The sequence below is a fragment of the Ptychodera flava genome, chromosome 17 (assembly GCF_041260155.1).
Source record: "Ptychodera flava strain L36383 chromosome 17, AS_Pfla_20210202, whole genome shotgun sequence".
NCBI lineage: Eukaryota > Metazoa > Hemichordata > Enteropneusta > Ptychoderidae > Ptychodera > Ptychodera flava.
Genome location: NC_091944.1, coordinates 1585885 through 1602603, shown reverse-complemented (window position 1 = coordinate 1602603; position 16719 = coordinate 1585885). Strand labels below are relative to the sequence as shown.

Genomic DNA, 16719 nt, shown 5'->3' with positions numbered 1-16719 from the left:
TATATGTATATTTGAGGTCAAAGGTCATCGAGGTCACGTGGCATTTTGTAAAAAAAATCATCTCAGAGTTAGAACTGTGTACTTAAAATCAGACCTCTAAAAATTAGATATGTGCATAACTAATTAGGTACAGGAAGTGGCTGGTCATGTGACATTTTGTCAAAAAATTTTGTTCTCATACTTAACCCCGAACACAAAAAAATCAGACCTCTAGCTCGATTGGCAAGCCCAGTATTGGACATGTGCATATATAATGAGATGCGGGAAGATGCCAAGGTCAAAGGTAAATGGGCATCTCCAAAATTCATATATATGAAATTTGGTCCGCCCCACTGCTTATTGTTCAGTAGACACTAGACCTCTCGGACTCTACATAGGCCAGAATACACTTTGCCATAGCTTAGCTGCATAGGTATAGGGCAAAGTCAAAGGTCATTGAAAAACTTCTTAAAATAGACAGGGCCTTCGCCCTTGATATTTGGCACAAAGGAGCCTGGCTCCATGGTCTACACACTTAAATCAGAATTTTAATGGATTAATTTAAAGCAAATGAGGTCAATTTTAAAGTTTAAATTCAAAATGACCGCCTGGTCATGTGACCCATTGTTATGGTCAGTGATCAAAAATACTTGTGAAGAATTCTACCTGTGTGTCAAATTTGAAGTCTCCAGGTGCAAAGATGTTCGCGTGGAAGTTGCATTTAGAGGACAGAAGAAGAAGAAGAAGAGAAGAAGAAGAAGAAGAAAAAATACAACGATCACTAGCGGGTTTCGGACCAGTCATCTCGAAACCTGATAAAATCTCGTCTCAACACAAAACTACTGTTACCTTTATCACAGTGAGAAATAAAAGTTTTACAACAACGAAGGACATGTAGATAACGGTATTTGTTACAACTGCAAATAACAAATTAGGCTTTTGTTTGTGGTCATATTCTATGCATCTTAGTTTGAAGACGTTGTAAGGTGCAAGAGTATTATATGAAATGATGTTCCTATTTGACACTGAATTAAAAATTTTTCTAAGTCTCGGATTCTTCTCGATAATCTAACAATTTTCACGATATTTTGTTTCCTTGACTTGACATTGGCGTTCAGTGAAATTCGAAGTCCGCGATGAGTCTGTAAACCTGTAATTTTTGTGTTTGGATATGTATAATAATTTGTAATATTTGGAAGATTGATTTTTCTGCAGGCAGTGCTGTGCAATAGAAAGCTCACTGAGGTCAAATACACCCTTAAACCCCACTCGACGACAAAACTGATAAAAGCTATGCCATAATTTCTGGCATAAACAGTAATTTACAATTATATGCTGGCGAAATCTCTTAAAAACCAACAAACCTTGGGGTGAAAGGTCACATGTGACATCAATCACAACACGCATCGACATTTAATTTTAATTCACAGACTAAATTTTAAGACTTCTACGCACGCAACTTCTTCTCCATTTAGAAATACGCCCGGATCAACGTCTTTCCACTGGCGTTGATTCTTGATAAGGCATTGCTACCGTCATCCAGACCGTTCAGACCTATCTATGTTTTAAGTGAATCAAAACAGAGGTTTCGTTTCTTTAAATTACTCCTGCAAAGATTGACCAAGTGGTTTTAATGTAAACTTAACGGTGTGCTTCTCCCATCAACTTTGTGTTTCCTCACATTTTACAAGACCTCTCCACTCTTTGAGACGAAATGTGACATTTGATCTTGATTAAATGGATTTTTAAAAGCTTTCTCTGACAGACATCTCCATCAAATGCTGATAGTTTTTGATTTTCTATTTTTTTTTCAACGACCCGATGGTTGTACGACTCCATTCTCTCTGATTTATATTTACCCAGTCAAACACCTAAACGATTTGTCATTGATAGAGATCTACAATTCTTCACTTCGTTTCAAGAAAAACTGTAAACATCGAACAATTTAGACTCCCTTGAAAGATTTCTTTATCTGTCGATGACGTGGCGTTTAGGTTTTTTCGCGCCAAAATTGCTACGTGATACAAACTTGAAAGAATTCATCATCAAGTAAGTGAAACTGAAAACCGTTTCAAGATGACATATCCTAAGACGCATAATCGTTCTTATCCTTTTCCTTTGCTGTGGATTTTGTACCTGGATTTGGAATCTCTTAGTTATTCTTGTAATTGATAAAATCTTCATAACAGAACCCTTTTTGTGTACATTGCAGTATTTCTTACCTTCAATTAAAGATTATAGCAAGTTTGAAGATATTTAGCAAACAAAACTGTCGTGCCAGCATGGGAGGCTTGTACAGTGTACTGAAAAGAAAAATAACTGGTATTCCCCGAGTATGTATGTATGTATGTATGTATGTATGTATGTATGTATGTATGTATGTATGTATGTATGTATGTATAGACGGATTGCTGGATATGTAGTATATTTGATTTTTAGGAACTAAAGAAATATGTTAAAAACTTGTACATTCGGAATTATTTATGAGATGACATGTTTATTTGATTCGTTTTCAATGGTCACATAGTAACAGATGGGGAAACCCGTATTCACAACTTTTAACAGTCATTTCGTTTATCATAGATGACACCATATTCTTTAGATGGCACTTCGCCGCCAACGCATCGGTTAAAGTTCTCACTCTAGAGATGAAAACAAGCCGGCTTCTGATCCAGTTAGAAGAAATCTGGAATATTAAACAGTGGTTTAGCTGACAAAAGCTGTATCGAATTTCTTGTTATGAGTAATTTTTGTTTGCTTATTACATCTTTAAAAGTAAATGAGATCTCTGTAAGCAGCGCGATTCTCACACTGAAACTCACCACAGATGTTATGAATTATTCATCTTATTCCATTGTAATATTGCAAAATGACAATGCTGAAAGTCTTCAAGTTTAATTTCGTCAATGGTATCAATCGTGAGGAAGAGGCATTATTTCGGTTTTATTGTATGTTTTGTACTTTGAATTCGAGATACGTGCCCTTCTACTGCAAATATTCACAGGTACAGCTAACAAAAAAATTAACGGACATTGTCAGGCGAGCGTTGATGATATTTAGAGATTAAGCGACGAAGATATATACACTGTAGATAAACGGAGGAAAGAATGAAAGATTGATTCTAATTTCGACAAATTGGTCGAAATTCTTTGGTAAAAATGATCTGTACAGTTGCTCTATCTTTGAAACGCAGGAGAAAAAATTAAACAACGACAATGTACAAACTTAAACGAAAGACCAAAATGAGAAGTGTTGTCTATTTTGTAAGATATCTATTCCTGTGTAAGCATCCACCGATTTGAGCACCTACGGATCCTAGTAATCAAAGATCACATAACGAACAATGACCTCGAAGTTTCTGTTTGTGATCAGAGAGACCTCTTTACGAAAGTTGTCTGAATTTCAAGGTCATTTCGTTCATATTCCCGGGCAGCGATTATCCATAATCTGCTATTATTTTTCCATTCAAATATAAAATTACAATCAAAGGGTAGAAACTAATAGGACACCAACTGTGAAACCCCGACGACACACGTATTTTCAAGGATTTGTTTTCTCGTTACTAAGTGTCAAGTAGAATGGATTAATGTCCAATTCGACACTAATCCACCATTCCACTTTTGTTTAGTGAAATGGATTAGTGTCCAGTTGGACAGCAAACGCAGATGTTAGGGTGGTGTCCTTGAAAGTGGAGTTTGGCTTCTTTGATCACGGAGGGACCGTGTTTTGATCGATCTCCAGATAAAATGATTAGCATATTCAAACATTCCTGTGATGTCGATTTTAACGACAAGCTGAGAACGTTGCAAGTCCTGGACAGTGAGTGATCTTGCCTGGTCTTCTCCGCAATTCACAGTCTTACTGCAGACACGCTTTGACCAACCCTTCACAGTCTCACTGCAGACACGCTCTGACCACACAGTCTCACTGCAAACACGCTCTGACCAACCCTTCACAGTCTCATTGCAGACACGCTCTAACCAACCCTTCACAGTCTCATTGCAGACACGCTCTGACCAACCCTTCACAGTCTCACTGCAGACACGCTCTGACTAACCCTTCACAGTCTCACTGCAGACACGCTCTGAATAACCCTTCACCACAGCAGTAAATATTTTCAAAACCATCTGACTATTGGTCAACGAGTAATTAACTTGACAAAACATTATGATCCAAAGATATCATCATATTACACGGATGATCAAGTTCAACAACACTGCGGTAAAAACACAATTTACTTTCGGTTTGTTTATCAAATTTCTGTAAATCATGTTTTTTCAAAAGTAGGTCAGAACTACTGAAACTTTCCTGAAACAAATATTGTCTCGTATTAACGAGCAAACACCATCGTTTCGGGCTAAAACTTGCTAATCATGATCTGTTCAAAGATTGGACAATTTAAGTAAATTTTAACACAGACAAGGAAAGTATTTTCGTCCGTATTCTGTATTTACGCGAAAAGGTAAAGATTTATGAAAATGAATAATTTCAGATGCTCCATATTAAATTAAATGTCAGCATTCCAAAGTGGAACATTTGCATTTTTATGTCATGTATTTTACAGTATTTTCAAGAGCGATCCAATATGATTGTTGTCAGTTTCAAATATGCGATCAGAAGTGAAGATGACGATCAGGTTTTCATTTGTCTTCCGCAAAATAAAAAAATGGAAAGTGATTTTCAGATTGGAATTTCCATGGATGTAACTTGCGAGCATGATTACGGGTACAGTTCAACTAAGCATGAAATCGTTCTAATGAAATACACATGATGATATCAACAAAATACACGCACGAGAATTGGATCGGACATGCCATCAGACATAACTATCTACTACATGTCAAAGGTCAACCACTTTATCCTGATCTGTATTCAAGTACACTCTGACAGCAAACACTTTTATTGGCGATCACGTGACTTGACTTGGAGGCGGGACACCTCGCGTGAGAATTCTCTCAGTCGCATCAGGGATGCTATGAAACAAAAACTTTGCGTAGTCTGTAGCCGTTACAATCTTGACGAGTAACTAAAAGTTGTGCTTCACTCTGAGTATAACACATTATCGGAGGAGTGATCCACAAAACCACAGTAAATTGATGCCTCAGATATTTCCAGGCTTCATGTCTACCATTGACTCGTCTTCTTTCTTCATCGTCATGGTTTGATAATTTCGCTTCTAATCGCTGGTTGGGGATTATACTAACTGCATCAAACACGCTCGAAATTTTAGTCCCCACGGACACCTTCCGGGGGGACTTACAGGTTTGGTCATGTCCGTGCGTGCGTGCGTCCGTTCACGCAGATATCTCACAGATGCCTGGACCAATTACATTCAATCTTGGTACAAGGATTATTTCATATGTCATACATATGCACGTCAATTTGTTTTGTGATACGATCCAATATGGCTGCCGTGCGGCCATTTTGTTACGATTTTTTCATGTACAGAGCCATAACTCAGGCATATCTCAACGTATTTTATTCAAAGTTGGTACAAGGACATTGACCAATGTCATAGATATTTATTTCGATTTGTTTTGTGATACGATCCAATATGGCTGTCAGACGGCCATTTTATGTACAGGGTCATAACTCAGACATGTTTCAACCGATTTATTAGCTTCTTGTCTATTTATACACAGACAGAGAAGCTATTAGAATTGAAAACAAGTATGGTTGTGTCAACTTTTACTTCCATCTGTCAAGATCCGGTGACGTCATGGTGTTGTGATGGTCATATCATAAACTGGTGGGGGTGTTCATGGTTCGGGTTGAGGTGTAGAAGAACGATTTTGAACTGCAACAAAAATTAAAAGGGATTTAGCCACAGTGTTAAGCCTTTCTCCAAGGTTACTTAGTTGACTGCGATCTATTAATTACAGACTTACTGAGCTGACGTTGTAGGAGTACTCATTTTGTGTTTGCTCGCTCTGTGTGCGCTAGGTGTGCGTGGTACTGCGTTGCCTGGATATCCTCTCATTACCCTACGTGATATGGGCCTGTTGCATAATCTGCAAATGTAAGCAGTTTGCAATAATCTTCATACGTAAGCCTGTCGGCATTTGCAGCATTTTTTCTCACTTAATTTTGTAAAATGTCGGCGAATACCTCAATATTTCGAAATAACCCGTTCTTCCTAATCTTTTCCTGGAGTTTCAGAGTCATATGAACGAAAATGAATGAAAATTTTTGACAGGTAAATCGTACACCGGTACCGGCTATGCTACGGTGGCCATGTTTAATGCAAGCCTATGTGGAGAAAATAACTAACAAACACGATTCGTGATGCCCGCCCTCTAGAGGCAGACCTTCTATATGAAGTACCTGTCTCATATGATGCTTGTTGAATTTACTGCCTGTTGAAAGCTTGACCGACACAAAGAAGCCTTTTAACTTCCCGGAAATGACAGAAATTGAATAAGAAGATATTCTGAAAATGTCAAATACCGAGGAAAAATGCACAAATATTCAGACTTAACAGTTTTACAGACTGGTTAGTTACAATGAAGGAAAAGGCAATGAAAATGTTTATGATCAAAAGTTGTTGAGATTGCCATATTTTGACAAATACAGAAATTATTAACATTACATATGGGACCAAACTATTTTTCAGGGATGGGGCAGGTTGGAAATGAGCGGCGAGAGACAAAGGCATTCCTATTGCAGCATGTGGATGCAGCCACAACATTCCACTTACAGCATACTTATTTTTAAATCATAGTACTTCAAACAGATTAACCATTATTTTTCTGTCAACCCATAATTTTACATCACAAAGACTGTAATTCTTCCAAAATTTGTATTTTTCAGGCATTTTAAAAATTTTGCACTGCACAACATTGAATAAACTGCAATGTTTGAATATGTTAAACTCAAAGAATAAAAATCCTTTATCACAGAGTAATTTCTTTAAAGAAATTACTTTTCAACACTTCCAGCATATATTCTTTACAGGGTCATGTATTTCAAGGAAAATATGCCTATTAAAACAGTACTTTCACCATTTTTATTTTTTTCTATAGTATGACAATTTTAGTTACGTTTACAAACAAAAACCCCAAATGAGCATTTTCATCATTTTCAAAGGACTCTTTAGAAATTGCATTAAAACAGTTAATAGTGACTTAAATTTTCACTTGATATACATTTAATTTACAGACGCCAGGTTGTGCATTTCACATGCACTCAGGTCAGCAGGGAAGTGTCATTACTATTCCAGGGTTGTTATTTCTTATTTCTGAATTATTTAGTATACCTTCTTTCCACAGTGAACTATCTTTCGGCAGTTTATACTGTAACTAAGAATTTTTTCTGATTTATTATTTAATCATCTTTTGGGTTCTTTGGGTCCATATCCACCCCATGCCATAACATCATCAACTATTTGCCAGCAACTCCGTGCCAATAACCAATTACCTGACCTGGCCACACATTAGAGAAGCTACAGCGTCATTGACGGTATTTTCAAAGTTGGTACAAGGACATTGGCCAATGTCATAGATATGCACGTCAATTTGTTTTGTGATATGATCCAATATGGCTGTCAGGCGACCATGTTATTACAATTTTTTCATGTACAGAGCCATAACTCAGACATGTCTCAACCGATTTTATTCAAAGTTGGTGCAAGGACATTTACCAATGTCATAGATATGCACGTCAATTTTTTTGTGATACGATCCAATATGCCCGCCTTGTGGCCATTTTGTTACGTTTTTTCATGTCCGGAACCATAACTCAGACATGTATCAAGCGAATTTATTCAAAGTTGATACGAGGAGATTGACTAATGTCATACATATGGACGTCGATTTGTTTTGTGATACAATCCAATATGGCTGCTGTGCGGCCACTTTGTTACGACAATTTCATGTACAGAGCCACAACTCAGGCATATCTCAACCGAATTTATTCAAAGTTAGTACAAGGACCTATGTCATACATATGTACGTCAATTTGTTTCATGATACCATCCAATATGGCTGGATGGCAGCCATTTTGTTACAATTTTTTCATGTCCTTAGCCAAAATCGGGCATATCTCAACGACTTTTCTTGATCGATTTTATTCAGACTTAGTACAAGAACATTGACATGTACAGAGCCACAACATGTGCATATTGATTTGTTTTGTGATACAATCCAATATGGCCACCGTGTGGCCATTTTTTAACGATTTTTTCATGTCCGGAACTATAACTCAGACATGATCAAGCGAATTTGTTCAAAGTTGGTACAAGGACATTGACTTATGTTATACATGTGCACGTCGATTTGTTTCTCGATATTGTCCAATATGGCCACATGGTGGCAATTTTGTTATGGGTTTTTCATGTCGAGAGCCATACTCAAGTCTCAACTGATTTTATTCAAAGTTGGTACATCGACATTCACTTATGTCATATATATACATGTTGATTTTATAAACAGTAAGATCAAATATCGCTGCGTGGAGGCGATTTTGTTACGATTTTCTCATGTACAGAGCCATAACTCAGACATATTTCCACCAGTATCATTCAAAGTTGGTACAAGGACATTGACCTATTTAATACATATGCTCGTCAATTTGTTTTACATCATGTAGCAGTATCAAGTCAATTATTGAAGTTTCGTAATGAAGCTGTCAAGAAATACTGCATCAAATTTCATGAAACTTTGTACAGATGATAAGCTCACATTGCTTAACAGTGAAAAAGACATTTATAAGTGTCATTTTAATTCATTTGTAATTGCATATGTAATGAAGTTTCCTAATTAGAGTGATATATCCACAAATACAGCGTCAAATTTGATGAAACTTGATACAGATGTTGATCTCATAGGGTTGTAAATACTGCATCAAACGTTATGAAATATGGTACCTGTGTTAATTTGTAAGTATTAGGATAGTATGCAAAATGTTTTGCAACATCCTGTCGATTAATTCCTAGTTGATCATTTAATGACCTTTAGGATGGTGGCCTACATTGGTTTTATGTTTTTATCACCATGGAACTCATTCTTGGCCATTGAGCGCCATCTGTGTATTTTTATCACAGACCTAATTAATGGAGAGGACTCTATCCTCTCTGAGCACTTGTAATCAAAGTACCCATTAACGAGTGGGGACTGTGTCATCAACGATGACTTGTTTCATTAGTTTATGCTATTTGATTTTCACTCGCAGCGATACAGGTAAGAACTTGTAAAAACCGTAACTTTGTTTCCTGTTTCACCTGTATTTGCAATGTTACTGCAGTAACAGGCATGAAAAAACACTTAATCAAAACCTTCTTGTATTGTTGGCCAATCTGCAAAAATTGAATGCGTTCGACGTTGATTTAGTCCATTGGTGGATACTCAAGTTGTATCGTTGCCATGGATTCGCGCCGAGCGGTAATTCATGATTAGCGACAATGTAGTCCAGATTTGTTTCGATTTCATGCCGGTGTTTATTTTGTCAACTGTATCATCAACGTCTTGCTGTGATGTCCATATTCTTTGTGAAATCAATTTGTACAAACTGTGAAATGAAACCAAACGAAGAATTTGAAACCTGTATGCTTGACACGCAAGTATCCGACATCGGTGTAGGATTGCAATGCTCTCCACGTCAAAACGCACAGATGGAGAACTATAAGCATGAGATGAAATTGAGCACAGTCGATAATCCCTGGTAAAATGAAGGGATGTCAGAATTAATTTGGTTTGTGGAAAACAACAAAGATCAGAAATAGACTTTAATACAATTACAGGATAGTAAAACTGCATCGCGACCATGGTTGTTAGCTATATAAAGTCACTTACAGTGGGATGGAGACTCATTTAACAAACTCATGTACAGTGACAACATGGATAAATAGTTTCGTCGAAACGTTGGCAAAGTGTCTTGTGAAATCATTGCTAAAACAACTGATTTACCCGAATACAGAGGAGATTATGGGCGAACCAGTCAACGTACATAGTTGAAAGACATCACAAAAGTTGAGATTATAGTTCTCATAGAAGCAAGATATTGTTTTTCAAACAAATTAAATCAAATTACATTAGAGTGAACACAAAACTTTACGATGCGATCGAATGTTACACATTTGAAGGTTTTGTAATAAACTGCCTCATTAAATAGAGTAATGTTTAACACCGTGAATGTTTCTACGAGTTCAAGTTTAACAGTTTTGTAATTCATCTTCAGCAAGACAAAAGTGGCGGTCTAAAATTGACTCGTTTTTGGTATCTTTTCATTTTATTATTTCAGGAATATATGGAAATGTCGCAAAAGAAGGAGAAATATTTGGCGAATGGAGACGATAAGTCTACCGAGGCGACGGTAAGTTTCACCTATTTCCGATTTTGGTGTCTTTGTCGTCAGAATGGGAGTTGTTGCAGAATCTAAAAACTCAAGATTTTGGAATTTGAGCCGCAATAGATAGAAGGAAAATATATGAAATAAATTTCACAGAGGTTGAAACCGTATTTTTTGTTCTCTGAACATTTGCACAGTATAGGAACTACGTTGCTATAGTCCGTAGATGAAACCCATGATGGTTTTACCAGACACTCAACATCTATCGACGCCTTGTTACAACCGATAAGGTAGTAACTTACCGATAACGTATCAAGAATTGATCGATTGCGCGACTAATAGAATTACATACATACATACATACATACATACATACATACATACATACATACATACATACATATATATATATATATATATATATATATATATATATATCGATGAATAGATAGATAGATCGATCGATCGAAGGATAGATAAATAGAGAGATAGTGCATCAAAACAACCCATAATGTAGGCAAGTGAACGACAACGTATAAAATCAACCGATGACGTATTGAATCAGCCAATTATGTATCAAATCAACCAATAACCTAACTAAGTCAAAGAGTAAAGATTTCAATCAACTGATAATGCATCTAGTCAGCAAATTATCAATCGACTGATAAAGTATTAATAAATGGAACTTAACTGAATATAAATGAGTGTTTTCGTGATATTACTCAGACATCACGAACGAATGTCATCAATTCGGAAAATGCGAATTCATTTATAAGTATTCCTGCAGGATGAATTAAAGATATAACACACATGTGAGTGTCTTTATCGACACGCTTTCCAAGTTGGAGGACTTGGAAAAAATTTTCAACATGACCAATTATAAAATTTTGTTACTTACAACATCAGTATATCAAAATGACAATAAGTCTTTACAATGTAACTCTCATTCTGGGACTGAATTACAGGTAAATCTGGACCCCTTGCTCAATTGAATTCCTTATAATCAAATTCATTAATTTTACTAGTCAACAGATTTTGTAGACAACATATTGCTTTTTCTTTCCTTTTAATCCCTTCTGTCGTGATTTACGTCGTCACATCTTATTTGGGGCTGGATTACGAAGACATCGCAAGCTTATTGAGAAGTCGTACAAAGTATAGTGCTGATAGAAAAAACACTTAGGCCAATATAAATAAAACGTTTGTTTCTCATCCTCGCGCGCGTCAATTCGAGACCCGCCGCGTCAACCTTTTTTCTGCTCATGAAGAAATAAAATTAAAAAAAACCAAAAAACACGCGACGACTGTGCATAAACAGTGCTGTATAAAACAGAACTGTAAACAAAATAACAGACTCTTAACATTCCATTCGGAACTGTACACATATGTCACTGTTATATTAAGCTGACAAAACTCTGCATTGCTGCACTAAAAGTCAAACAGCAAACTGATGCTATACAAAAATACTTAAGCAACACTGCTGTGCATTTATCTCTGCGTGCATCCCTATGTCGTTTTCATTTTTTGCGCGTTCTTTTTGGTTGAAGGATAAAAAAAATGAGAAAAAAAAACTCGTCACCGCTTCATTTTTGCGATATGTCTTGGATGAGAAACAAACTTTTTATTTTTCTTGGCCTTACCAGAGTTCACTCATATATTCCTGCATATTGATCACTGATATGCTTACCTTTTTCAAATACACCGCCGATGGAGATTTTCGATAACATGAAAAATCGTCAATTGTACGAATAAATCATTAATATTCTTTGGTTAATCACTAATACGCAGTAACTTCTATCGGTGACGTATCTAACATGTATGCGAAATTTGCGATGTTGGCTTTCGGTGACTGCAGCATTGCAATTGGTCTGATAGAGCCAAATGCAGTCCCGAAGGAAAAAGGTATTCCGTTTGTAGCTCGTCCGATTACTTTGTTAAAAGAATGTTTTGCGATAATCACATTTATGTGCGAAGCACAGTATTCCCACGACTTGCCTTTATAACTTTTGTTGCTACACTACTGGAATGGGTTTGGAAAATCTAAGCATTTCTAATCTTGTTGTTACAACCATACTTTCTGTCTGAATTGCATCCGCTACATACACATAATAGTTTCTTTCTCGGTAGGGTTCTCTGTGTACACCAACAGCCGCTCATTACCCTGCCTTTGTTGGGTTGGAAGCAGTGGCCGACTGTTTTGTGTGAGGCCTATCAGCTAGGCGATGTTGCCGTGAGTGTGTGGGGGTTCGAATCCCGTTTGTGTTATAGTAAAATTTAGATTTCATCAGTACTTATACTATCTCTTGAATTTTACCAAACAAGTACTAAACTGTATAGCTACTATATCAAGACTAGAAACAACTTCCCAACCTATTCCGGTAATTTAAAAATGTTTAGATCAACTTAGTCGTGTGTACTACCATGAAAAAAGTCGAAACACGATTGATTTGCTGCATAAATTTGTATTAATTTACACTAAACGGAAAAAATAAACAGAAGAAAAAGAAAATTGAGTACGAAACGATGTGATAACAATCTATCTATCTATCTATCTATCTACCTATCTATGTATCTACCAGTCTATATATATCTATTATAAATCGATCGATCTCTCGTTCCCCATGAATCGTTTAATCAGATATCAACAGTGTTAATTGATACGTTATTGGTTGTTTTGATGCGGTATTGGTTGACTTTTCTACGTTATCAGTTGATTTAATCCATTATTGGTTCATTGATACGTTATCGGTAAATTTGTTGATACGTTATCGGTTAGGAAAAATTACTACGTTATCGGTAAATTTTAACTACGTTAAGGGTTAGAAAAATTTACTACGTTATCGGTTTGTTACTACATTATCGGTTGATTCACTACGTTATTGGTAATTTTTACTACGTTATCAGGTTGGATACGTTATTGGTTAGTAACTACGTTATCGGTTGTAACACGCCTTCCAATTCTGGACACACCCAAGTATACGTTCAATCATTTCATTTGATAGGCAAAAAGGCAGTTATTTGCATATATGTCAATTACAACCAGAAGGATTTATGTTCCTATTTTAACGTTTCCCGATCCGGTCTCCTCAATCAAAGCATTGGACACACCTTATGTTTAGTAGTTTTATTTTAAATCGAAGACAATAAAATAACTCACATTCAGTTGTTATTGTTTTTGAAGTTTAAACTATACAAAGGCTTGACATTGCTAAAACACATGTTTGATAAAAAATGAAGTGTAGAAAAGTGTATTTTGGATCGTAAAGAAAGTGAAAGGAACAGTCTGGGTAAATAGCAAAGTAATATAGGGGCTGGAGGTGACCTTGTCCTCGGAAGAACTCATAAATACCAAAACAAATTCAGACCTTGAGATCTAAGAATATTCTCCTAGCTTGGAGTCTGGGTACTTAACTGTTGTTAGCCAAACCTGCCACGTTTTCAAATGGAATAAAACAGAGGTAATACCAGTCTTGTTGTACTCAGATGAGTTCTGTATGCTTCGTTAGTGTAAGGTGATATGTCGAATTGAGTTGCCATAGAAAAATGTTTGACGGACAGGTCCATTTAGTCGATAAGAAAAATTCGATATCTCAAGGCCATTCCTGTCACCAAAACCTATAAGTTATAAAAGTTATATGTTAGAGTTTAAACGGTAGTATTTAGGAAATGTTAAAATGCAATAAAGGATTCGCTGTTGTCGGAATATCAATTCCATATGTTGTCTTTTAATAATTTATGGGGTTATTTGGTCGATTAATCAGCCATATTGTGACGTTAACACTCATTGATTGCCGCTTCCCATGATATCGTGTGTCGTTTACCATCACAGGGCCAAACATTCGACAACCCGGCCTATGTGGATATGACTGGAGCAAAGAATGTGCAGATTAACAACCCGACGTACACCGAAAATCACTACGTCGCCATAGAAACCAGCAAGGGCGTGTCACCCAAGTACAAGGTTGTCATAGTGATTGTTTTGATACTTCTTCTGGCTGCGGCAATTGCTGGCGTTGTCGTCTATTTCCTTGTTGGTGAGTTCATAGTTTTTTTATTTTTTTGTCTTTTTTATGCCCAGAAGCACAGCAATGTAAAAAAAGCATTAAGTTGTCATACGTTAACTGGCAAAGACCTCACTATGTTCATTGTTAAAATTTTTGAGAGTAGCTGAGAAAGTGAAATTTCCCCTCAGGGCTTCTTTTCGCTATAGTTCAGTTGTGTTTGTAACCATCGCATCATACCGTCTCAAATTTGAAACAAACTATTCTCAAAGGCAGACTCGATGGTCTTACAAATGACTGAGATAATGTTACTTGTTGGACTAAAATGTTTTCAAACGGAAATTGACTCGATACGCGCAATTTAAGTTAACTATAAACTATTTAGACACCGACATAAAGTTCAAAACTATTTTTGAAAAATAAAGTAAACTTGAAGATCTTATATGACATTGGAATCAATATGCATTTACAACCTTGGAGGATGAAGTTGAGACAAATATATATACAAAGACAATAAAAGCTGTCACAGATTTGTGCAAAGATAAACTGAATCTATTCGTATTTCTGGTCCCTCAATACTCACAAAGACACGAATCAGCTGCAGCAATTTCGAGACCTTCTCAAATAACTTTTGTTTATACTTCATGGAAATTGATACACTCTTGTGAATGCTTGTGGCTTATATATTTCCGTTACAACTTAAAAGGAAAAGACAAGACTGGCTCCTCAAAACTTGTCTCTGTCCAACTGTTCAATGCTCCTATGTTCTTGACTTGTTATAATAAGTCTTGTCGGGTTTCACTATGTCTGGTAACAACATCCTACTGCACTGATCTTGGCCCTTTAATACAGAACTATCATAGATTATACATCTTCGCAAAACAGTGCTCATTTGGATAATGAATACACGTTTCACGCATGTGCAGACACAAACGCAAATTCATTCTCTATATCAAATTTCGGAAAACTAACTAATTACTGATTAGAAATTACTGATAATTACTGATAGGAACCCTCTATATTAAATATTATCAGAAAAAGTGATTCCTTGTATGTATTGATATTACTGTTACCATATTTAATTCAGACTTGGTTGCCATAGAAATGACCGACGGAAATTCTCAAATTATCGTAATTGCACCTTACTCGATTGGATAAGAAATGGAAATCCGTCAACGGCGTAAAGCATCTTAGAGAAATATTTGGAGACGTGACTACACACACACAAAATGACAACAAATCAAAGTAATGTCAAATCAATGTCCAGTAGAACGACACCTCCCATCGTTATTTTGAAAATGAATTCTCATATTGCTAGAATCACATCAATGCAGTGACAACTTTCAGATATACGCTAGAATATTGTAAGATGCTTCGCAACACACTGAGAAAGGCTCGTCTGTAAGAGCGATTTGGTTTTATTGCATGACTGGAGGAGAGAGGACAACAACAACTCCAGAGATAGAAGGGATTGGTCGATAGTCTGTCCCTGACCCGTTTTTCCCCGGTAGAGGGCGTTGGGAAAAGGGTCAGGTACCGGAAATGTAAACATGGACGCTATTGGGTTAAAATAAAACAAGCTGTGATGGGATGAAAGTAACACTTGTAACTTTTTCTCAAGTTTCTTGGGTTTCGCACTTTCAGGCTCACTTGACACCAACTTCTTGAATGTACCCAAAATTGGATTTTGCCATGGAGATAGAAAGAAAGACTTCTACCTCCATGATTTAGCACACCTCTTGATACTTGTAGAACTTCGACATGATGGCTGGCATTTCGCACACTATCCATCGAAATCAATCGTCGTTCACAGTTCCAACAAAGTTTGCTTTCAATTAGCTGTGATATGCAGCGGTACTTGTGGCGTGTATCGCATGTGCTCGGGTCATTGAGGTCATCGCCACAGTCGGCGATGACCTCAATGACCCGAACGCATTCGATACACGCCACAAGTACTGCTGCGATATCACAGCCAGCCTTCAATCAACTCTGTTTCCCCATACTTTTGGATTAATCCTTTCAGTTTATGTTTCCCGTCTCGTGTGCCAATGTTTTTGGTTCGGATACCAGTGTTCGAACATAATTCTGAGCCAATCGAATTTTGACAGGCGTTTTAATGGTAGCAGCCATATTTGTAGCATGTTCTGTCAGGTGACTAACCTCCGCCATCTTGAACAAATTCTGTTCAATCCTGTAGACCAGTACGCGCGCACTCGGAGTATGTCATGTGGTTGCAAGCCTGTCACACGAGTACCAGTAGGACATACGTCCTCTATGGTCACCTCTCTCGTCCGAACATGTTATGCAGAGTTGCCTTGAACTACAGGTATTACTGGTGAGACGTCTCGTGTTTTGCATGAAAAATGTCAATAATTTTTCGGTTTGGTAGAGCAATGGGGTGTGAATTTATTAGAATCTCTTTTTTCTGATGGTGAAATAAGACAGGAACAACAGT

The 16719-nt window shown here is 36.8% G+C and overlaps 1 protein-coding gene across 1 annotated transcript in view; it reads left to right on the top strand.

The window, feature by feature from the left end:
• Positions 1 to 16719, top strand: part of LOC139116579 (uncharacterized) — an 84620-nt gene that overhangs the window by 31160 nt on the left and 36741 nt on the right. The window contains exons 2-3 of the mRNA XM_070679174.1: positions 10216 to 10287; positions 14093 to 14297. Of these exons, the coding sequence (XP_070535275.1) occupies positions 10216 to 10287; positions 14093 to 14297 (277 nt within the window). The remainder of the gene's footprint in view (positions 1 to 10215; positions 10288 to 14092; positions 14298 to 16719) is intronic.